The sequence below is a fragment of the Heteronotia binoei genome, chromosome 4 (assembly GCF_032191835.1).
Source record: "Heteronotia binoei isolate CCM8104 ecotype False Entrance Well chromosome 4, APGP_CSIRO_Hbin_v1, whole genome shotgun sequence".
Classification (NCBI taxonomy): domain Eukaryota; kingdom Metazoa; phylum Chordata; class Lepidosauria; order Squamata; family Gekkonidae; genus Heteronotia; species Heteronotia binoei.
Window position 1 is genome coordinate 140,723,432 of NC_083226.1, and position 25,096 is coordinate 140,748,527.

At 40.8% G+C, this 25,096-nt stretch overlaps 1 protein-coding gene across 9 annotated transcripts in view; it reads right to left on the reverse strand.

Moving 5' to 3' along the window:
• MAST4 (microtubule associated serine/threonine kinase family member 4) overlaps positions 1–25,096 on the reverse strand; it is a 478,500-nt gene that overhangs the window by 206,454 nt on the left and 246,950 nt on the right. For 2 of the 9 annotated variants that reach the window (XM_060235890.1, XM_060235888.1), the window contains exons 4-5: positions 13,523–13,625; positions 10,591–10,671 (exon numbers count right to left, since the gene is read on the reverse strand). The exons of 6 other annotated variants lie outside the window; for them this stretch is intronic. In XM_060235890.1, the coding sequence (XP_060091873.1) occupies positions 10,591–10,671; positions 13,523–13,602 (161 nt within the window). In that variant the 5' untranslated portion in view covers positions 13,603–13,625. The remainder of the gene's footprint in view (positions 1–10,590; positions 10,672–13,522; positions 13,626–25,096) is intronic. One more of the 9 variants, XM_060235893.1, reaches the window with a different exon arrangement.

The window sequence follows — 25,096 nt, forward strand, 5'->3', positions numbered from 1 at the left end:
TTTGTAACTTTGTAACTAATTTAGAAATGAAAGTTTTGGTGCTATATCTTTAAATTTACTTTACTGAGGCACCCAGGTATGGCCTGCTTCCCTTGCTGCTTCTCTGCCATGGTGCTACCTATCCCGGGGTCCTCCTGGGTCTCAGATTGGTTTGGAGAGAGGGTAAACAAACCCAGATGCTCCCTCATCTTGGTTGGTTGGCTCCATTGAATTGTAGCCCTTTAGCCGCTTTGAAAATTCTCTTTATAGGGAAGGTTGCTCCACCCTCTCCATTTCTTCCCCCTTTGTCCTGGCTGCCAATTAACCCAGCAGCTTAGAGACTGGTGAGGTTTTCCTCAAGGTTCCCTCCCCCTTGGCCAATCCCACGCTACCATCTTACACAGTACTTCTGACGATTGTGCCTTTCTGAGAACGCCAGTGTTCTTTGACTCCCTCATAGCTGAACCTTCTCTGCATGGCTTCCTTCCTTCCTTCCTTCCTTCCTTCCTTCCTTCCTTCCTTCCTTCCTTCCTTCCTTCCTTCCTTCCTTCCTTCCTTCCTTCCTTCCTTCCTTCCTTCCTTCCTTCCCTCCCCTCTCTTCCCTTCTTCCTTATTTTAGATTTCTATCCCACCTTTTCCAAAAATGGGCTCAGGGCAGGTCACATCAATAAAATTTACATAAATATAAAAACTAACTAAGACAGTCAAAAGCAAAATCTAAAATTTACAGAAGCAAAATTCCAACAGCAGCCAGGTCAAACCCCTAAATCTTGGCTGGCACAAACGAACAGCAGTAGTCCAAAACAATTCCTGCTCAACTGGAATTCAAAATCAGCCTGCATGTGGCAGGGCCATGTTGATGTTTAATGATGTCTGCCACCTCAACTAAAGCTCTGTTTTACAGGCCCTGCAGAATTGCTCTGTTTTACAGGCCCTGAAGAATTGCAGCAAGATCTGCAGGGCCCGGATCTCCAATTGGAGCTGGTTTCACAAGATAGGGGCTGGGATGGAAAAGGCCCTAGGGATAACCAGAAGATGTTGCTCAGCAGAGCACAGAGCAATATGGGGAGAGGCAGTCCTTAAGATATGCTTTTCTCAGGCCATAAGGGCTTTAAAAGTCATCACCATTACCTTGAAACGGACCCAGTACTCGACTGGTAGCCAGTGCAACTGGTGAAGCACCAGCTGAGTACATGCCCATATAGGTGTCGCCATCAGTAGGCACGCTGCTGCATTTTGCACCAGCTGGAGTTTCCGGATCAGATTCAAGGCAAGTCCACGTACAGCGATTTACAGTAATCTAGCCTGGAGGTGACCATTGCATGGATCAATGTGGCAAGATCCTAGGCAGAGAGAAAGGGCCGCCCACACCAGCCAAAAGCAACCTGACACAAGAAGTTGCTTGACCTACCAAAGATTATTGGCAGATCTGGCCACCATTGTGACCTGGACCTCCAAAGAAAGTGAAGTATCCAAGATCACCCCAGGGCTTCTAACCCTCGGCACTGGCCCCAATAGTGCCCCATAGAGGGTCAGGAGCCCAATTCCAGAACCAACTCCACTCCAGCTCACACACAGGACCTCCATCTTAGATGGATTAAGTTTCAACTGACTCTGTTTGACTCAGTCACAGCCTCCAACACCTGGTCAAGATCCACTGGAGCAGAGTCCACATGGCTGTCCTAACACAGCCCTCCCTCTATGTCAGCTGAGCTCCTCCCATGGTTTTTGTGCTGCAGCAGAGCCTTGGTTCAGGGTTCCCGCCCCATCATTCCACACCAGTGAGCCCACCTGTTCAGCAGAGTTCCAGCTGTGGTGTGAGGGTATGTGCACCCACTCCTTTCTCTCTCACAACAGCACCCTCTGATGCTTCCTTGCATGGGGTGGGCTGGCCCATCTGGGAAGAATCTGGGGCTGCCAGGAGCCCTGGAGATTTACATTATAAGTGTTATAGATCGCATTTCTTACCATATAGTTTTATATGATCATCAGGGGATTTGGAGTAAGGTGTCACTAACCTTTGGATGACACCCAGCTCTATAGCTCCTTAACAGAGAAGTCAGGTGGGCCTGTGGAAATTACCTGGAGTTGCTAATGGGATGACGGGGAATGAAACGAAGCTCAAATCTACAGAAGACTGAGGTGTTCTCAATGAAATGACAAAGTCAGTCTGTCCTGAAGGGCTACTGCAATCCACCTGAAGGACAGGTTTAAAGTTTGGGAGTGCTGCTGGATCCTGGTCTACAAACAGAGTAAACAATGGCAACACAGTATAAACAGAAGTCTAAAAAACAACTGTGTCAGAAATACATAACACTTATGACAAATTTACAAAAATCTATATTATATTATATTGTGCAAAAGTGTCCAAAATTCATTCCAAAGATATAAATCACATACAGAGCATAAAGTCCCAAACAAAAACACAGTTCCCAAGGATGACTCCGGAAAATTCCAAAAAGTCTATAAGGAGTACTACTACTCAGAAGTAAATTCCAAACCGAGTCCTTCCGCTGATGTCGGCTTCCGAAGGAGAAAATCTTGTCTCCATGCAATCACCGGCTTAAAACACGTTCTGCTGCATTTGCAGCTTCTTCACAAGGCAACTGTATAATAAAACCAAATGTGACAACAATAATACAATGAATAATATAATCCAAATTAAACAATAAAATATAAAAGTACAACACATAATACAACCTGACAAGGTCCTCAGACCGGCTTCTCTCAAACGCCCATATTATATATTTCAATTGACGGCTTGACCACACTAGAGAATCAGCATCCTAAACAGACAAGTCACAGCTGGTATCGATAAAGCACTTAAAGGGGACCTCATATATATTCACAAACACATACCCCAAAGAACCTAAACAAAACATGAGAGATCATTACATTGGTTAAGACCGAAGGGTTCAATTATGTTTAAGCGATGTATCCACCTCACCTCCTTCTGCAACAGGATTTTTTGTATATCACCGCCCTTACAACTAGAAACTTCTACCTTCTGCGATACGAAGAATTTCAGGGATTCTAAGTCACGGCCAGTTTCCATATAATGTTGGGAAAGAGGAACGCCAGGAATTTGGTGACAAACCCTTGAGATGTGTTTTAGTATTCTGCAAAGACCAAAATATTTTTTGAGAAAGGGAGAGTTTAAGAAAAGCAAAAAATGTTTTGGTCTTTGCAGTATACTCCCAAGGCATTAGCTATAAAAAATATCATCCTTTGCCATTGGGGTATTGTTTCAAGCATTGCGGGATGTATATCTCCACTCACAGTGGGTTTCTGCACGTCACGTAGCTTAAGTGACATTTTGGTCCATACGGACCTGTATGAATTGACAATACCATCACGTCTACCTATTGGTCATTACCATTGTAAAGGCTGCAAAGCTTGCAAATACTCTTTACAGATAAAAATGTATGTAGATCCAAGACCAAAAGTAACTATTAAGTTAACTGGGTTTACAAACTGTGACTCCAAGGGCGTTATTTATGCCTTGGTCTATGGTGAATGTTCAAAAATCTATGTAGGATGTTCTCGGAGGGATGTCAAGACTCGCATCTTAGAACACATCTCAAGGGTTCGTCACCAAATTCATGGCGTTCCTCTTTCCCAACATTATATGGAAACTGGCCGTGACTTAGAATCCCTGAAATTCTTCGTATTGCAGAAGGTAGAAGTTTCTAGTTGTAAGGGCGGTGATATACAAAAAATCCTGTTGCAGAAGGAGGCGAGGTGGATACATCGCTTAAATACAATTGAGCCCTTCGGTCTTAACCAATGTAATGATCTCTCATGTTTTGTTTAGGTTCTTTGGGGTATGTGTTTGTGAATATATATGAGGTCCCCTTTAAGTGCTTTATCGATACCAGCTGTGACTTGTCTGTTTAGGATGCTGATTCTCTAGTGTGGTCAAGCCGTCAATTGAAATATATAATATGGGTGTTTGAGAGAAGCCGGTCTGAGGACCTTGTCAGGTTGTATTACGTGTTGTACTTTTATATTTTATTGTTTAATTTGGATTATATTGTTCATTGTATTATTGTTGTCACATTTGGTCTTATTATACAGTTGCCTTGTGAAGAAGCTGCAAATGCAGCAGAACGTGATTTAAGCCGGTGATTGCATGGAGGCAAGATTTTCTCCTTCGGAAGCCGACATCAGTGGAAGGACTCGGTTTGGAATTTACTTCTGAGTAGTAGTACTCCTTATAGACTTTTTGGAATTTTCTGGAGTCATCCTTGGGAACTGTGTTTTTGTTTGGGAATTTATGCTCTGTATGCGATTTATATCTTTGGAATGAATTTTGGACGCTTTTGCACAATATAATATAGATTTTTGTAAATTTGTCATAAGTGTTATGTATTTCTGACACAGTTGTTTTTTAGACTTCGGATCCTAGTCTACAGCTGGAGGCCCCTATCTCCTCTGTGGCATGTAGTGACTTTTATCAGCTTCAGCTAATACACTAGCCACAGCTGTTCCTCAAAAACTGTGATATGACCATGGTGAGCCATGCTCTTGATTACATCCAAGCAGGGGTTGTTTTGTAGAAGAATAGGCAGTGGAGCTCATTAGGATAACTCATTAGCATATGCCGCCCCACCACCAGCCAAAAGCAACCTGACACAAGAAAAGAGAGCCCTGGGCGAGTAAGGCCTGCTTTGGCTGGCTAGAGATTCAGCCAACTCAAGCAGGCCTCACTCACCTGGGCCACTTCCCCCCCCCCCAGTCAACAGGCCAGCAAGCCACCCGCCACCCAAAATCACATAAGAAGTGGAGAAAGGGTGGTGTAGGCTTCTCCAAGGGTTAATGAGGGCAGCTGGGGGCATGGCAAAGCTCCTGATGGCTGGCTGGCTGCCCACTCTCCTAATCCAGGGATTGTTATGCAGCTGCACCTACCATTCAATGGGAAAGGTAGGTGGGGAGGAAGAGGGGCAGCCATCAGAAAGTTGCGCTGCTGTGAGCTCCTGCTGAATCTCAGCCCTGCATTGAAGTTAGATTACTATAATGCATTTTTGTGGCACTTCCTTTGAAAACGGTCTGAAAACTTCAGTTTGTCCAAAATGCAGCAGCCAGGCAGGGGCAGGATACATGGGTCATATTGTCCAGTGCTGAAAAATCTACACTGGCTGCCTATTTGTTTCCAGGGACACAATTCAAAGTGCTGGTTCTTACTTTTAAAGCCCTGCATAGCATGGAGCCAGGGTACTTGAGTGACCGCCTCCTCCTATATTGTCCAGTTCATCAGCTAAGATTCACCTCACATGCTCTGCTCTCTGTGCCTGCACCTTCAGAGAAAAAGGTATATGGCAACTACAGGCACTTTGCTTATACAATACCTGTCTTCTTGAAGCTTGCAAGGGGCCTATGTTGATCTTTTTTAGGTTCCAGGCCAAAATACTTTTGTTCAACCAGGCTTTTAATTTTACAAAAATGGATATTTTAATATTATTTTAATCTGAAGTTTTATCTTAAACTGTCACCACTTTGTCTGTATGCCTTGTATGTTTGTTCTGGGCTGAGTTTTAATGCTGCATTTTAATATATTTTAATGTTGTGTTTTTATTATTTTGTTAGCTTCCTCAGATAGGTTCCTGGAGGGGTGGCATCAACATTTTCTACAGAAATAATACAGTCATTAAATCTTTTTCTGAAAAAACTATTTTGCTTAATATGTGTATCAATTAACTGCTGATTCATGAAGGCTTCCATTTTTACAACATACTTATTTCTACAAAAATATGGTCTAATTATTTGATATATTATTCTATAATGGTGTACTCTCCTAGGGACTGGAAGTCCAGCCATAAAACATATATACAGGTCTATATCATGATGCTATACATAGTTCTAATAACAGTGTAAAGCTACACTCTCAAGCAGTAGGGTATATGTTGCGCAAAAATAATAAAAAAAATCTGTAATCTTTCATTGAAATCTGCCTCCGTTCCTGAGGACTGGAAGGTAGCAAATGTCACCCCCATCTTTAAAAAGGGTTCCAGAGGAGATCCAGGAAATTACAGGCCAGTCAGTCTGACTTCAATACCGGGGAAGTTGGTAGAAACCATTATCAAGGACAGAATGAGTAGGCACATTGATGAACATGGGTTATTGAGGAAGACTCAGCATGGGTTCTGTAGGGGAAGATCATGCCTCACTAACCTGCTACATTTCTTTGAGGGAGTGAACAAACATGTGGACAAAGGAGACCCGATAGATGTTGTTTACCTTGACTTCCAGAAAGCTTTTGATAAAGTTCCTCATCAAAGGCTCCTTAGAAAGCTTGAGAGTCATGGAGTAAAAGGACAGGCCCTCTTGTGGATCAAAAACTGGCTGAGTAATAGGAAGCAGAGAGTGAGTATAAATGGGCAGTCTTCGCAGTGGAGGACGGTAAGCAGTGGGGTGCCGCAGGGCTCGGTACTGGGTCCCGTGCTCTTTAACTTGTTCATAAATGATTTAGAGTTGAGAGTGAGCAGTGAAGTGGCCAAGTTTGCGGATGACACAAAATTGTTCAGGGTGGTGAGAACCAGAGAGGATTGTGAGGAACTCCAAAGGGATCTGTTGAAGCTGGGTGAGTGGGCGTCAACGTGGCAGATGCGGTTCAATGTGGCCAAGTGCAAAGTAATTCACATTGGGGCCAAGAATCCCAGCTACAAATACAAGTTGATGGGGTGTGAACTGGCAGAGACTGACCATGAGAAAGATCTTGGGGTCGTGGTAGATAATTCACTGAAAATGTCAAGACAGTGTGCATTTGCAATAAAAAAGGCCAACGCCATGCTGGGAATTATTAGGAAGGGAATTGAAAACAAATCAGCCAGTATCATAATGCCCCTGTAGAAATCGATGGTGCGGTCTCATTTGGAGTACTGTGTGCAGTTCTGGTCGCCGCACCTCAAAAAGGATATAGCATTGGAGAAAGTCCAGAAAAGGGCAACTAGAATGATTAAAGGGCTGGAACACTTTCCCTATGAAGAAAGGTTGAAACGCTTAGGGCTCTTTAGCTTGGAGAAACGTCACTGAGGGGTGACATGATAGAGATTTACAAGATAATGCATGGGATGGAGAAAGTAGAGAAAGAAATACTTTTCTCCCAATACAAGAACTCGTGGGCATTCGATGATATTGCTGAGCAGAAAGGTTAAAACGGATAAAAAGAAGTATTTCTTCACCCAAAGGGTGATTAACATGTGGAATTCACTGCCACAGGAGGTGGTGGCGGCCACAAGCATAGCCACCTTCAAGAGGAGGTTAGATAAAAATATGGAGCAGAGGTCCATCAGTGGCTATTAGCCACAGTGTGTGTGTGTGTGTGTGTGTGTGTATGTGTATATATATATATATATATATATATATATATATATATATATATATATATATATATATATTTGGCCGCTGTGTGACACAGAATGTTGGACTGGATGGGCCATTGGCCTGATCTAACATGGCTTCTCTTATGTTCTTATGTTCTTATCCATGGGATATTAGATGACTTTAACATGGTAGCCCTAGCCCCAGTCACACCATGACCTCTCAGCTATACCATACTGTGGTAGTGCATAAAGTTGTACCTGGTATAACAGTATCAATGTACCTTGTTGACAGAATACCATATCATTTACCACAGTATACTGTCTGTCAGTATACTGAATCTTATGGATGGTTTCTAAAATGGCTTTCCTGGTTTTAGCTTATAAATATTATTTTGGTAGTCTGGCAATAGTTTGCGGAAATTGTCTTTATATGTATATTAGGATCAAAAGATCTGATTATGTAAGATAAGAAGAAAGCTAGCCTGCTAAACTCCCATCTCTAACTTAATTCCTAAAACTAACATCATTCAGTCCCTGGGGGGGTTCATATATGTTGCTCTTCATTGGATGGTGAACACATCAAGCAGGAACTTTCATGTACGTGATGCACTACAAAACTTTGGTTACAGAGTAATATAAAAGTTAAATAAATTCATCAGTATACAGAAAACATGCACTGCAGATCATATCCTATGAACACAACTTTCATATCATCTGTTCCAGGAGATTATTTATGATGTCATACATCAAGATAACAACAAAGCTGAGGTTAAAAAGGGATGAGAGATTGGTTAAATCAGTGCAGCCTGATAAAGTAGAATGGAGTTGTGAATTTTAAAATCTGTTAAGAGTCTGGCATATTTCATAGATGCTTCCGTGCCTCAAACATAACATATATTGCAGCAGAGACAGTTCCTCTCTTTATGCTGCAAGATGAACAATGATGCAAGTAATATGCATATATCACAATGTATCCACAAATTACCTCTTAATTTGCATACTGTAACAGTAATTCTCAAGAACTAGGCTGAAACTATTGTTAGCAGGTATGGCGGCTCATGTTGAAAACTTGTCCCTTTTCTCAGAATACCAGAAACCAACAAAGCATAAATTCAGAATGTTGAAATCCACAAAAACAAAGCCAAGAGTTATAAATAATCCCTTACTGAACTGGGTACCCTAATCATAAGCCACCAAAAACAGTGAGCTTCTGGGCAAGGGGTCAAATTGCTTCTGAGAGAACAGAATGAACTAAAGCAAAGGTGTCAAACATATGGCCTGCGGGCCAGAACTGGCCCCTGGAAGGCTCCTTTTCGGTTCGCCAGCAAGTGGCTATCTCCTGCTTTTTTCTCTGGAACTGTTACACCTTGCTTTACCAAGCTGCTTGAATCAAACATGGCAGAATAGCAAGCCAAACGCAGCTTCCCTTTGTTACCTGAAGCTCCTCCCCCCTAAGGAGGAAGGGAGGTAAGGAAAGAGCTCAAGGGCTTGCTTCACCAGGCTACCTAAATCACACCAGAGAAATAGTAAGCCCAGCCCAGATTTCCTCAGAAAGTGTTCCAGAGCTTGCTTTACTGAATTGCAGGGGAGAAGTAGGAAGCTAAGCCCAGCTTCACTGGGAAAGAGCCCCAGAGCTTGCTTTTCAAGACAGCATGAACTACATGGGAAAAATAGCAAGCGCAGCCTAGCGTCCCCCTTTTACTGAAGTTCCTCCCCCCTGAGGAGGAAGGGAGGTGGAGGGAGGGAAAGAACCCCAGGGTTTGTTTTACCAGGCTGCTGAAATTGCATGGGAGAAACAGGAAGCTAAGCCCAGCTTCCCTTGGAAAGAGCTCCAGAGCTTGCTTTGCAAGGCTTCATGAATCACACGGGAGAATTAGCAAGCCAAGCCCAACTTCCCTCTTTAGCTGAAGTTCCTCCCCTTGAGGAAGGGAATGAAAACACCCCAGAACTAGTTTTACCAGGCTGCCTCAATCACAGTGCACAGCTAGGAAGCACCTTTAAGACCAACGAAAGTTTTATTCAAGGTATGAACTTTTGTGTGCCTTGCTACAGTATGTGTGTGTGTGCGTGCTTTGTTGAGCTTGTTACGCTGCAGCTCTCCTGGTTGCAACTGGGTCCACCACCCCCACCTCCTTTTTTCATTGTATTGAATATGCAGTCTTTCTCAGCAGGAAAGCAAAATGAACTAGCTGAGGAATAGCAACAAGCAAGTGTGTGAGAGACCAAGTTCACCCAGCACATTTCCTTTGTAAACGTTTGTAGATTTTGAACCTAGACTTCCCAGATAGTAGGCTGATACTGACCATTATACATTGCTGTCGCTCTAACCTTGCACTGCCTCATAGAAGTTACAGTTATTTTTCTGGGAAGACTACAGTTTTGTTGAGAAAACATAGCCCTCAGTCTGTGTTATGGTGCCTTCATGTAGTCTTGACCAGCACACAAAGCAACTTATATACAAAAGCTTACAATGCCCAGCCATTTCATATTTTCCCCTGAGTCCTAGGGCACAGAACATTGACTGTGAGATTTCTGGAATGTCAATAAATCAAAAGTAGCTTTGCAGCTTACAGAAACACACCTGAATAGCATACTCAAAATTGCTATAGCACAGGCAATTCAGAGCAAGAGGTCAGTTATCAGAGACTGTTACAGAAACACACCTGAACAGCATACTCAAAATTGCTATAGCACAGGCAATTCAAAGCAAGAGGCCAGTTATCACAGACTGTTAAATAAGCAAAATATTACAAGAGTGCTAATGTTTTAAGCATGATTTATTTAAAGTGTGTGTGTGTGTATATATATATTTGTTTTTGTGTCCTTTATGAAGTTTTTATTTCTGCTACCTGTCATTATATTTTACAACACGCATGGCCCGGCCCAACCAGGTCTCCTGTATGTCAGATTCATCACAAATGAGTTTTGACACCCCTTTTCAAGTAGGGCATAAATCTTTGGGATATGTTCAGTGATATATTGAAAACCACTGAGAACACAGCGCTGTCAGTGACAAGAAAATGCAAAAGTGTTAAGTGCTCTTAGGAGATCAATTATAAACTGGACATTTTCCTAATCCAAACTCACAGTGCCCATCTCTGTTACCTTTTCGTTTTCCAGTAGGATTTTGCCATGCATACTAAACAGAAGCTTTAGTTTGGAAGGAATTTTTTTAGAACTACTCATACTTGCTTAGCTAGGCATGCATGCATAAAGATTTCAATTATACACTATTTTTTCTTCCAAAGGTGGAAGAAAGAACTACAACAATGGAAGTTGACTTGCTTACCTCCAAAAATGAAAAGCGAACAGAGGACTGCATGGACTGCAAGGGCTTGTTGGGGTTGGGCTCAGGCTTCTTGGGGTGAGACTGAAAGTTAAAATAATGCCATCTCTAGTAAGCAGAAGCTCAGTAGAAATATTAAAGTATGACTGAATTTGGGGACTGGGCCTTAGACACAGTCAGGATACCAATCTTCTACTTTCGTACAAAACCAGTACTATTAACATTATCTAAAATGATCATGCCTAAAAGAGGGAGAAATCTAAAACAGCCTCTATGTTTGACACTTTCAAGAGGGGAAAGCTCTTAACTGGGTCAAAAAAATTACACACAGTGACTTTACAGTTAAAAACAATGATAAGAACAATGCTATTTCATTCAAAATACAAACATTTTAAAAAAGACCTAGGTATATTTCAAGCATTGATGAAAAATTAAGGTGGCTCCATAAACTCAAACCTGAATGAATTTATGCAGACATAAATCTACATTGAGAGTAAGAGCCAACAATTTCAAGACGACGACATGTCCTAACAATTAAATTATCATATACAGAAAACAACTTTGAAGATTTTTTTTTAATAAATCAGTCCTTAAAAGCGGCACTCACACCTATTTCGAAAAAGGTGTGGATGGTCTAAAATTACAAAAAAAAATCTAAAATATTAAATGGAATAATGCAAAAGTTATTCTGAAATATTATTCTTTGCTCATAAACCAAATGCAGTTCTATTTCAGAAGTGCCATTTGTGAAAAATTCAGTAGAGCCACTGGCAAACCCCAAAGCTGCAACACTGAAATATGTACAAATGATCACATTCATGTCTGTAAATGGCACCAGTGACAATTTTGTGCCATTGTCCATGGTTCAGTCTTACAAACTTCAGATTTATAGAGGTGTAATCTCATCCAGTCTCTTCTAATCTCATGCAACTTGCTTATACTGAAGACGTTTCCCATGATTCTACATTTATAAAAATGATTTCCCCATGATTCTTCATTTATCAAAACTTCCCTAACTAAACACTAATGATATTATTTACTTAAAAATATTTTATCTTGCCTCTCCTGGTTACCCCAAGGGAGTAAGAAGAAAGGCAATAAACAAATTACCAGTCTCAAATTCCAAAATTTAAACTATTCTGAGTGAATAAGAAAGCTATGCATAGATAAGCTCACTAGGTAATATATAAGCCTACTAAATAAGCCTGTTAAATAAATAAATAATGATGTAGAGTAAGTAGAGGCAACCTGTCCTTCTGCCAGAGGAGTAGAAGAACCTGGCCTCCTTCAGGACTAGCTCTACTTCAGAAATAAAATATTGACAAAATAGGAATAAATACTTATTTGATGTAAACAAATTCTCCAAGAAAAAACAGCCAACGTTTGAAGAATCTCATCCCTCAGAAACATTCCAATATTTATATTAGGTGGACTGAGAGCAAAAAAGGACCAACAGAAGTCTGACATATAACTTCCACAAGCAAAATTTAAAACTACCAGTCATAATTAAGAGTTAGGGTTGCTAGGCTGTTGACAAAAGAGGTAAAGACTTATAATGGGCAATTCTATCTTGAAAACTTTGTCACTGAACAGCCTTGTTGAATGTAAGTTTTTATTAAAGCATAACAGCTGTCCAATGTAATGATGGAAGATAAAAAGTGTAGCAAATAATGTCAGATCCTATCACTTCACAAAACTAAGAGTTTCATAATATGACACACATAGTAAAGTTCCACTTGAAGTCTCTAAATTCCACATCTACATCAACATAATAGCCTCCCAATTTCTTAGAATTATATCCAATATAAAAGATAAATGTCAACATGTATTTTTATAATAATGTATCTACAAATTATATATCTATATTTAACTAAATTTTAAGAAATACCTGGATTTATGTAATCATTAATGTGTTTGATCATAATGAGAGATATGAAAACTATTAAAATGCCATTTTTGAGAACAGGATAAATATTTCCTAACAGCTACTGTTTACTTACTGAAAATGGCATAATGCACAAAACATACATAAACCTCTGTTACATACTATGCTGTAGGCTTAGCAAAATGATACGTAGCAAAACAGCCTAACCCTATATTTAATGTTATCTACAGCAAAAATAACAGAGTTGGTATCTGAAATCCCTATTAAAATAAAATATTTGTGAAATACTGACTGCATGCATATGTATATGCGCTCGCATGCATAAGCACACACACACACATGCAGCAAGTATGTGTGGAACTAAAAGCATATTTGGTTTTGGCTGATTAATTCAGAACCGAATAAGTCAAATATGCATGTTTTTATGTAGCTGTTTTTGAAATGCAAAACAAGACGGATTCAAATAAGTCCATCAGCTCTAAAAGAGCATTAAGTAAACAAAGCTCTAACCTAGCCAAACATATTTGGTGCAAAGACTAGAATAACAAGCAGAAATTTCAGAATGCAATACAGTTCACCACTATACTGATGTTCGGTAAAACATGGATCATATGCAATGAATTTTCACAAATAGCATTCCTCTTATGCACTAATCTCTTGCAGAGCTCTCTATTATTCAGCAGAGAAAGAGGCCTTTCAAAAAGGCAGCACTGGGATAAATAAACAGTAATAGAGAAGGGGAGGAAAAAAAGAAACACCATGGCCTACTGAAGCAATCGTTGTATGCTTTTAGGAAGCTTAGATTGATGCATTTGGATTCGGCAACTTTAAATATGAAGCATTGTTTAATCTAAAACATACTGCAACATCCTGGCTTTAGACACACACATTTGCAGAAAGCAACTGCAATACATTTTGAAAATGTTCCTGCAACCAAAAGCTGCAGTGCTCTGAGCCTGTCAGCACAAACGCATGTTAAATAACTACAGCTTGCATAAAAGCTAGTGCCATGCAGAAAGTATTAAAATATTAAAGGCAGACAATACTTACTCCAAGGTCAGCCCTGGAATTTGCAGCCTTTCCCGTTGGGCTTTCATGGCTGTTACATTATCACATTCTACTGTAACCATGACACACACTCAGTGGCAACATCCTGGTGATGACAGAGAGCCCAAATGAGCCACTATAAAGGAATGGACTAACAATCTCTTGGGGAGGGAGCACTGCAAGTTTGGGTCCTTCCACTTCTAGCTGTCTTGAAGAAATATCCCCTGCTTTTTTTCCAGATTAGCAGCAAAACATACTGCACTGATTTTGCTAGCAGAATGAAAGCTTCATGTCTGCGCATCAAGCTAATCATTTCCAATATTCTAAGAAGCAGTTGCCTTGCTGACACGCAGACTTTACACTTTGAGGAATGAAAGTCCACTCGCCACACAGGCTGTCAGATTAGAATAAAATGTTTAAAAGCAACAATGTGCATTTAAAACATTGCCCCTCAGTAAATGCCTGACATTCACCATCACCACCCTTTACAGTCCCATCAAATAGGATTTTGCTGCTTAGGTCAAACCATCCTCTTTTCCCACAACATTATTCTCCTCCTGCAGAAAAATCACAAGATCAGATCTGTTCCTTCCCCTTGAATGCAGAAAATGTTATTATAATTTAGAGAGGAACAGATGACGCTGAAGTACTGCTGTTCTTCTATTCATGATTGAAAGTTAATCACCTTACTTGGACAAGCTCGTAGCTCACTGCTAAAAATGGAAGTATTATGAATATTTTATTAAAGAAATATAGGAGCAAGCAAGAGAAACTAATAAGCTTTTCACAATATAAGTATGCAGCATGCATACAAACATTGTTTTAGTTTGTTTTTTTAATATTCATAGATATTTTAATACATAATATTATTAGGCAGCCAGAAAAATTTTGAGAATGCTGCTCTTTTGCAGCCATCATGGCTATACACACAAGAATGACTAACACCTTCATATTCAATGTCCAGTCTTATTTGCCTATTGGTTCCTGAAGTTCTATGGATTTGTGCCTGCTTTACTCCTTTGGAGTATCTTTACCTTCATCTAGGGTTGCCAGGTCCACTCTTGCCACCAGTAGGGTGGGTAGGGTTGCCATCTCTAGGTTGAGGAACTCCTGAAGATTGGGGGGAGGAGCCTGAGGAGGATAGGAATCTTAGTGCCATCAAGTCCATCCTTCAAAGCTTCCATTTTCTCCAGGGAAACTCATCTCTGCAGTCTGGAGATGAGCTGGAATTCCAGAGGATCTCCAGTGTTAGTATATATCTCAGTAATTGGCTGAGAGGACCATGACAGTAACACAAGAGAATTAGAATAGGATTAGACTCTGAATCTCAGAATCCCCACACACCAGTTTGCTGGATACTGGCATTGCTCGCTCTGTGCTTGCCTTGAGCACATTTATATTCATCCTAGGCCATGCACATTCATACAAGCTATCTTGCTCTTTATAAAGGGAAACACAGGGTTTGGCACCAAAACTCAGCTTCTAGGGATCATTCTCAAGTCTCAGGAAAGCAGGTAGAAATCTTGGGGTCCTCAGGTACCCAAGAAATATGTCTTCTTTTAAGAAGCACATATTGCTTGAGGCACATATCCTGGGGAAAGGAGGCATCAATAATCTAGCACAATATATTGTGTTTATGTACAGTACTTTCCATGTTATTAAAAGTATCTTGAATGCATTAAAGACACAATAAACAGATCTTCATTAATTACACAAAATCAGAGGACTGAGAGCCAATGTGGAAGGAAGAACCTAGGAGACAAGCGTTCACATTTTTGCCTCAAGCACAGACCCAGCGGTAACTTTAGTAAATCACCCACATTCCATTTTCTACAAAATGGGAAAAACAGTAACACAGTTAAAATGTGTTGTGAAGTAAAACAAACTAAAGATTATAAAGAAGTGGATATATTAAACTTATAAGTAAATTGTAATTTTTTACCATTGATTGTGCTTTGGTATGTTGCTGATTACTCCACAAAGTGTTTCTTGCAACTCAGGAATAAGATCATGGCTTCAATCTACCCATAATTTTGATGGACAGAAGAAATTTTTATCTACAGAGCAAGACTTCCTTGCCTCCTTCTGCAACTCAAAGTGCCCCCCAAATGCTGTTCCTGAGGGACAGGGGCATCAGAGATCTGCAGCAGGTTGGTGGAATAGTAGAAAATAACCTCCCCTTTCCATCTGCAGAAATCCTCCATGGGATTTCAGTTTGTGACTTCAATACACCTTTCTATTGATTCAAGTCAAATGCAAGGAAGTATCTGATGTCTTTCAGGCACCTGTTATGATTCAGTGAGGTTAAAGCAAAAACTGAAATATGCACAGCAGCTTCCATCTAACATCCTGCTTTCAGAAACTCTGGCAGCCAAAGCCTACCTACAATATGTTACTACTTGTAGTCACACTTCTGCCATAGTGTCAGAAGGTTTAGTGGAACTGGGCTGTATCACCAAATGTGTTAGTCACCATAGGCGTATACTAGTGAATGGCTCAAAGGCTTGAGCCCCCTCTGGATTTTTCCAGGGGAGGGGGCTAAGCCCCCTCCGGGCAACCAATAAAGGACTTGGGGGCTCAGGCCTCCCCCAGGCACACAGTGCCGGGCATAGTGATAAACGCCTTTGAGTGTATGAAAATATTTTCCAATTCATTTTACATTTTCAAGGAGAGATAATTATCTTCAAAGGCATGCATAGAGTAATGGATCCTGTGAAGAAATGCATTTTTTCTCCTTGGACATTGTGAGGCAAGAAAATCTTCCTGTGTGTGTTTTTATCAATGGGCTGAGAAAGAAGGGAGTCAGTGGTATAATGATCTTCCAAGCTCACCTTCTTACAAATGCTAATTGAGGTAACAGAGTAGACAATGGATACATAGATGGACAGATAAACACCCCCTCTTCCCTCTCCTCCCTTCTGCAAGTAGGAAACGTACATGTGAAGGTATCAAATAGGAAGACTATCTCTGAAGACAGGAGAGGATGTTTTTATCTAAGCAGACCTGGGTCAAGGGGGTAGAGAAAGAGCTTTGATAATGTTTTTGGGCGATAGGAAGAGAAGCTGGATCCATCAGGCAGAACAGATCTCTCACCTGAGATCTAGGAAAGGTAGCTAATTCTAGCCATAAGCTTTCGTGTGCATGCACACAGTTTTATTTAGATCCAGGTGGGTAGCCAGTTTGAATCCAGTGCCACCTTTAAGATCAACAAAGTTTTATTCTGGGTATAAGCTTTCGTATGCAAGCATGCTTCATCAAATACAGGTGAAACAGAATTTAGAGTCAAGATGCATAAGTACTAGGTGATTATAGCTGAGATTGGATGTCTGAGAGATCTGTGAATGGCAGTAAATTAGCAAGCAAATACAAGAGTTAACAAGCAGGTTTGGGAACAAGATTTGAGCCCAGTGGTACCTACAAGTCAAGTAAAGTTCTGTTATGGGTATAAGCAAGAACTGAGAGACTTAGTATGTTCACTCCCTAAGATTAATTGAAACAGATTTCTTCAAATACTACATTGGGGGGGTTAAATTGCCAGGAAGAGCTAATTGGAGTAAAAATGTCTAAGTAACTGAGCAATACATACAGCTAAGATCAGAATAACACATTAGGTATGACTTGAACATTGCAATAAATTGGTATATAGATAATAAAGCAATTAACAATGGATGTGAGCACTAAGTTTGAGTCCAGTGGCACCATTTAGAACAACAGTTTGATTTCTGGGTATAAGTGAGAACTGAGTCACTTAGCATGTGTTATGAGAGAAAAAGCCAATATCTCTGTTAAGTCCTGGGGGTTCCAATGTTCTGAGTGTTGTAATAGCTTGCAATTCAGCAATCTCCTATTCCCATCTGTTTCTGAAGTTACTTTGCAATAAAGCAGCTACTCTGAGGTCCCCCACAGAGTGTCCTGGAAGGTTAAAGTGTTCTTCTGTTCTTGCATATGTTGGAAGTATTCCTTTAGGCATAGGCAGAAAAAGTCTTTCAGATCCCCAGACACAACCGACACAAATATGACATTAAGAATCACAAGACTGAGAAGCCTGTAGGAGAACACTTGAACCTACCAGGATACTCAACGGAGATCTCAGAGTAGCTGTTTTACTGCACAGTTACTTTGAATGCCAGCAACTGTTTTCTATTCTGACCTAGCTCAGAGGCTACAGCCATGCATTTACCCAATGAGGGTATCTGTGATGCCATAATTTTGTAAATTTCAATACCATGTTACCCTTATGATTAAGGCAGAAACAAGACACCTGTAAATGAACATGTAGGGAAAGTTTTTAAAAAGTTCCCCTAAAGGCTTTTCTATGTTGCTTTTACTGTCAAATTTGTGACCATTCGTTTATCCTATGCACATGATATGCATTTTTGCAGATCTTAAAGTGACTATTCATTCTTAAAATGAATTTCAAAAACAGGACACAGCAGGAGACTGCTGAGATACTACTATATCCACTGGCCAACTCCCACCTTTTCCTGGGTTTGGCCCAGCCCAGGGGCATTGTTAGGTGGGGTTCCTGCTACATTTCTGGGAGGCTTCTCCCTAAATCCCCCATGGCCCCACCTCCATAGGTAGTGATAATGGAGGCCCCTCCCTGTGATGTCACTGGCTCCTCCCTATGATGTCATTGGATCCCAGTTCTTTTAGGGACCTATCATAGCAATGCCTCTGGCTAAGCCCCATCCCCCATCCCCCAGGAAATTGGAAAGTATATGCCCCTGTTAGCCACCATCTTGCTTCTCTCAGTACAACAAAGATAAAGAACATTTGGATAAAAATGTACAGCTTTCATACTGTAGTGAAAAGCTGAAAGATTTAACAAGACTGAACTCTACCAATCAGTACATTGGTTTTAAAAATGTAACTACAAATGTTCTGTGTATCTGCCAGCCAGCCTGAGCAGCAGAGACATAATTGGTAAACTGACACATAACAGAGATAATAGGTTGAGCTCAGTCCCTCTGACCTCAGAGGAATCCCCTCCTAACCCCTGTGACTTTAGGAGCTACAGCTTTCCTATAAGACTACTGCCTTGGAGGTCAGGCTTCTCTGACATCATCAGCCAATATAACAGCCACATTCCTGCTGCTATACCCTTTTTGCATATTCCAGCTCTAAACATAACAGACATCAACAAAATTAACACATAAAAAATAGTAAGAAAATGGCCTGCATCTGAGAAGGTTCTGTAGCTGTTTCAGAGATCGGTATAGTTTAAAATATTCTAGCATAAAAGCCCATTATATCAAGAAAGTCAACCTCCTGATGCCAAGTCAGTGATTCCTGGCATTTCCCCAAGGCAGTAACATGATTTGGCCTTCAGTGTGAAATCTAAAAGCCATGGAAGTGATGCTCCTGGTGCAATGCAAAATGCTGTCGGTATTATACCTACATTCGATATATCACAGGAAGACTGATTACCATAGACCTACATGTCAAGTTCCAGAAAGTCCGGCATACTAAGCACCATGCATGCCAGATGTTCCTTATAAACTTCCTCATTTTTTGCAAGATGCTAGAAAAGTAGAAAAGGGGAATCATTCTTCACAAACAATTAAAATGATAAAAGACAGTTTTAAGAATAACTTCAAAACTTTCTACATTTAGTGAACAAGTTCTGTATTATATGTAAAGCTAAGCATCTTTGTATCCATACGCAGTGATCCCATGAACAACACTTTCACTTCTTGAAGACAGACAGGACAATCTTCCTTAACACTTCATAAACGTAAGCCATTATAAACACTAAACATCCTGAAGTGTAAAGTCCTCTTAGAGCTGCTAGCCTAATTTTTTAAGTGAGTAAAATGCTTTTTAAGACCAGGTTTTATTCACTAAAAAAGTATGTAGCATGAAAAAAATTTCCACAAGACCATCTACGGCATCAGATAATGATAATTCCCATGTACACTCTAGACTAGGGCTGCCAGCTCCAGGCTGAGAAATATCTGAACATTTTGGGGGTGAAGCCTGAGGAGGGCAGGGTTTCGAAAGGAGAGGTACTTCAGTAGGTTACAATGCCACAGAGTCAATCTTTTAAAGTGGCCATTTTCTGCAGGTGAATTGATCTCTGTTGCCTGGAGATCAATTGTCATAGCAGGAGATCTCCAGATGCCACCTGGGGGCTAGCAACCCTAATTGTAGACATATACAATGTATTTTCAAGGATATACAAGTAGTTTACATGTGAATAATTTAGGCAACAATTAATATGATAAAGGTGACCTCCCACCCCAGACTCCATATCATACCTGGTACCATACAAGGTAAAACCAAAAAGTTTCAGGTGAAACCTACAATGTCATCCTGACATGGTGATGTCACTTCAAGTTTTGCACTGAAACTGACCTTACGGCATCAGTATGATGCTGTTTTCATTGTCCCTGCCCCCGCCCCAAGCACCTCACACCAGTTGCCAGAGCTTTGCCGGCAACCTTATCCCTAGATATGAGATGGAAAAACATTTAAGATACATGTGCTAAGGTAGCAAAGAATGCAGCAGTTTGTAGTTCTTTCTGGTAGCATACAGTGTAGCAGTTTAGTAGTTCTTTCTCCGTTATTGTAGATATTCAACAGAATAGAAAGCAAAGACATTTATACTTCAAAAGGCCATGAAGATGGTATTAAGTAGCATTTTAAAATGGTGTTTCCCATGGCTTCAAAAAGCCCAGAAATTTTACACCTCTAATACTAACTGCCATGAATAAATGAGTTTGCAGATGAAAAATCTGAAGCCCCACCTCAAAAAGCTAGGCCTGAGGGCTGGGGGCACTTTAAGAATGGCACTAGATGTGGCATGTACAGCTGCAGTAAGAATGAGGAATTGACAAAATCTTTTCAGCCCTCTTGATCACAAAACACTTTGCACAAGACCAGGCAGTGGCAATTTCTGCAGAGAAAGAGACTGAACCAGTCTTAGCCTGGATATAGATTCTCTTCTACATTTTTTTCAACATTTTTAAGAATAACCGGCATTGGAAACTGTAGTTTTAATAGACTGCTGTTATGTTTTTTAATGTTTTAACTGTGTAAAATGTTTAAATTTAATATTTTTATGTTAGATTTTATGTGCTGTGAGCCGCCCTGAGCCACTTCGGTGGGAAGGGTGGGATATAAATCGAAACTAAACTAAACTAAACTAAATTTGACTAATCCCATGCACATATAAACAAACCAGAATTAGCAGTGGGCCAATTATTACCCTGTGATAACGGAACAGGTATGACTTTCTTTCCACTTTAGGCCATTTAAACCATGTAAGACAAATATTTTTCACCTATACTACTGAAAGGAAATCAGACTGTCATGCCTTTTTTCTTTATGAGAATGCAAGTCACTGTTTCATCCTAAGGATTGTCACAGTCTTCTAAATCCATTACAGTGAATAAGATTGCACTAGTTAAAAATGAATAAGATCTAAACGCATACAAAGAACTTAAAAGAAAGAGAAGGGATGGCCAAGATATATATTCATGAAATCAATGGAAGATCAACTTGTGGAAAAAGTTAGTAATTATGAGAACCTACCTTGTTATGCTTGAAATTGTGCTCAGCCTTGAAGATTTGCAATTCAGTGGAACAGATCTACATGTGGTAAGAACTTCACATAACACAAAGGTGGTATAATGAGATGTTCCAGTTTAGACTGCAGGTGAGAGTGGTGAGCAAAGATTTCGAGAAACAGACTATTAAAAATATTAACCCAAACAATAAGCATTTCTTTAAATATATCTGGAACAGGAAACCAGCTACAATCAGCTTTTCTATCAAATGACTAAAAATGAGCTAATATTACACCAGTTTTAAAAAAAGAGGTCCAGAGGAAACTACAGACCAGTTACCATGACATCAATTCAGGTTAATTAGCAGAAAATGTTACTAAAGATAGAATTAAGCAAATAGAGGAGAAAAGCCTGCTGAGGGAAAATCAGCATGCCTTTCTGAAAAAAAGTCCTGTCTCACCAGTCTTTCAAAGTTCTTTCAGATAGTTAACAAGAAATAACAGTGATCTGGTATCAATATACTTTAACTTTTAACAAGGTACCTCACCAAAGACTCCTGAGTAAATTTAGCCATCATGGTATAAAAGGGCTAGTCCTATTCTGAATTAAATGCCATAAAGCAGACAGTAGTAATAAACTGACAGTTATAACAATGAAGAGAAGCAAGCAGTAGAGTCTCACAAAGATTGGTATTGGGGCTGGTGCTATTTAATTTGATGGTGAGCAGTTTAGTGACCAAGACTGTTGATCATACCAAAATAGTCAAGACAGAAACCAAAGTGGGTAGTGAAGAGCACCAGGCTAATTCCTCTAAACTGAGTGAGTGGACAACAACGTGACAAATGAAGCTCAATGTTGGCAAAGGCAAGGTGACACATATAGGAACAAAAAATCCTAGGTTTAAATAAACATTGATGAGGTCTAAACTGGCTGAGACAGAGAGGAAAAGATCTGGGGTTGCATGCTCAATGAAAATTCTGGCTCAATATGTGGACATTAGTGAAAAAGAAAACTCCATGCTGCGAAAGATACTGAAAACACAACAACTGATACTGTATAGATCAGTGTCTCCCAATTACAGGGTCGTGACCCGGTACCGGGCCATGGAAGCCTCACTACCGGGTCACAAGAAAAGCCAAAGCTAGCCCCGCTCCCAGCAAAGCTAGTCCCACCCCCAGCAAAGCATGACCTCTGCTCTGCTTTCTTCCTTCCCCCATCTCTCTGCTAGCCTTAAAGACTAACACAGGCTGCAAAGCCTGCACTCCATTTGGCTTCCTTCCTTCCCCCGTCTTTCTGCTTTGCAGAAAAAGCTAGCCTTGAAGACTGACACAGGTGGCAAAATCTGAGCTCTATTTGGCTTTCTTCCTTCCCCCATCTCTGTGTTGTGCAGAGAAGAGCTGGGCAGCCTCACCTTCCTTCTCCCCCCGTCCCAGTGTTTAAGAGAAAAGCTGGAGTTCATCAAGGTATGAGCTTTCATGTGCCTTGCAGTATGCTCTTTTGGGGAGATTTCCTCAGGAGGCCTGGGCGGCAAAGAAGAGTGTGTGTGTTCTTTTCAGCCGGGAGGGGTGGGGGTGGGCCTTCCAGAAGCTTTTTTTTTTTTTACCAAATGACCCCTGGGCAGAATTGTTGCTGGCTGGGGTCATCTGATGGTGAGAAAGGCTTTTTTTTTCCTCCCCCCCCCCGTTTCTTTCCCTGCAAGTGATATTCTGTCTGTATTCTTGGCGCTGGGAGGGGGAGAAGCAACAGTGGGAGGGCTTCTAGTGCCCTGGCCCCACTGGTGGACATTCTGGGGCTTTTTGAGAATTTTGGACTGGATAGTCCACTGGCCTGATCCAACATAGCTCCTCTTATGTTCTTTCTTTTCATGTCTTCTTTACCTCTCCTTCCATTTCATTCTTTCCCTTTCTTTCCTTCCTTCCATTTTTACTGGATGAAACTTTTCTGTTCATCATACTGTTGTTGTAGACATAGGAGCTCTGCCAATGAAAAGTTGGCACACCCAGTTGTAGCCAGCTGGCCTTTCTATGAGATTTTTGTGTGAGTGAGAGTGAGCGGTGTGGGGAAGAAAGAGATTATTGGAGATTACTGCAGTATATCTCAAAAGCACTGGAAGTGATTGTACTATGAACTTGGCACCATTTTACTGGTCCTGCTTTTAACAGCTGACACCAAAATTAAACTCCTCCTGTAGATATTAAAAAGGATGAAAGAAGTGACTAAATATCTGCAAAACAGGTTGCTTTTAAAGGCATGGGAAACACAGCCAGTAAAAAGCTGTAGGCCCCTCATAAATATCCTTTTGGGGATAACTACAGAAAAGCTTACAAACTTGATTGTAGCTTAAGGCAGGGTTCCAGTAGTAGCAGCTGAAAGAAGGGCCTACTAAATGTGTCTGCATATTTTGAGGTAGAGCAGCTGCCAGGGCCCAGTGTGGGTGGTACACAGTGCTGGCATGCCTGATGGCAATGGCAACAGCACTCCCAACTGCATACACTGGCCAGTGCTGTTGAGGAAGGGGTGTGTAGCTGGTGCAGGCAATTGAACATGGGCATTAAGAGTGCTTGCAAGCTGGAGAAGAACACACAAACAGATAGGTGGATGCAGGTGTGGGAGTGGAAAGAGAGGACTGTCCACTTCCTACCCCCATTTTGGCACAGCAGGAGTTTCAGAGAGATTTTTCTGAAAACGAAGTTACTCCAGAAGAAGAGGCAGGTTTGAGGGAGTGCCCTGGAAGTGACATCACAGGAAAAGGTGGAGTTTTGGTTCAGTGTGCCCCAGAAGTGACATCACTTGACCCTTGACAACACAGGAAATGACATAATTCCTGTCTTCTGGCTCCACCCCCAAAGTCTCTTGGCTCCACCCCCAAATTTTAAGTGGGCCACAAAGGAGAAGTGTAAAAATAACCAGGCCACGGGAAAGAAAAGTTTGGGAAACCCTGGTATAGATCTATGGGGCAGACTCAATTGAACTACTGTGTACAGTTCTGGTCACTGCATATTAAAGAGCTGGAAAAAGAGCAGAAAAGGGCAACCTAGGTGGAAAGGCTGAGGCGTTTCAGCTTACAAAAAGACTCCATACAGGGGACATGATAAAAGGTTTATAAAATTATTCACAGGGTGGAGAAAGTTGCCATAACTTTTTCTCTCTCTTCCATAATACTAAAACTTAGGGGTATCCAATGAAGTTGATATGCAGTGGATTCAGGACTGGGAAAAGGAAGAAGTTCTTTAATTTAACAAGCAATTAAAATTGAAGAATTCCCAGCCAGTCATAGACAAGAGCAAAGATGACTTTAAAGGTGGTGAGACTAATTCATGGATAATACATGCATAACTGCTACAAGCGAAAGGTATCTCCAGATTTAGAAGCAATAAATCTCTGAATACTAGTGCTAGGCAGCAATATCAAGTGGAAGCTTTTGCCTCTATGCCTGGTTTACTGGCCTTTCAAAGGCAAGTGGTTTACCACTGTGGGAAGTGCTGGACTAGGTGGGCCACCAGCCTGATCCAGCAGATTTCTTCTTATGTTCTTATTGTGCCTGCCTTGGCAAATCAGGGAGAAAGATTCTATCCTTATCTGTTGCAAGCAATGTATGTTTTCCACTGACAGAGAAATTTCAATGTAGAAGAGCTTTGAAAAACATAATCTCTTCCCCATCTGAAGTGGTTCAGTCTGTGCTGCCACCTCATAAGCAATTTGTTCTGCTACATGCATAGCCCAGGCTTAAAGAATGTGTATTGAGGATTACCTATGCCAGAAATGACTTATTTTTTTAATATACATTTCTATACTGCCCTTCCTCTAAGAAATTCAAAGCAGCATAAATTGTTCTCCACTCCGCCATTTAATCTACATGAAAACCCTGCGATCTATTAACCATGAAAGTGTAATTGGTCCAAGGTCACAAATGCCTCATGGCAAATTTGGAATTTGGCTATCATAAGAACATAAGAGAAGCCATGTTAGATCAGGCCAATGGCCCATCCAGTCCAACACTCTGTGTTACACAGAGGCCCCCAAAATATATATATATATATACACACACACACACATATACACACTG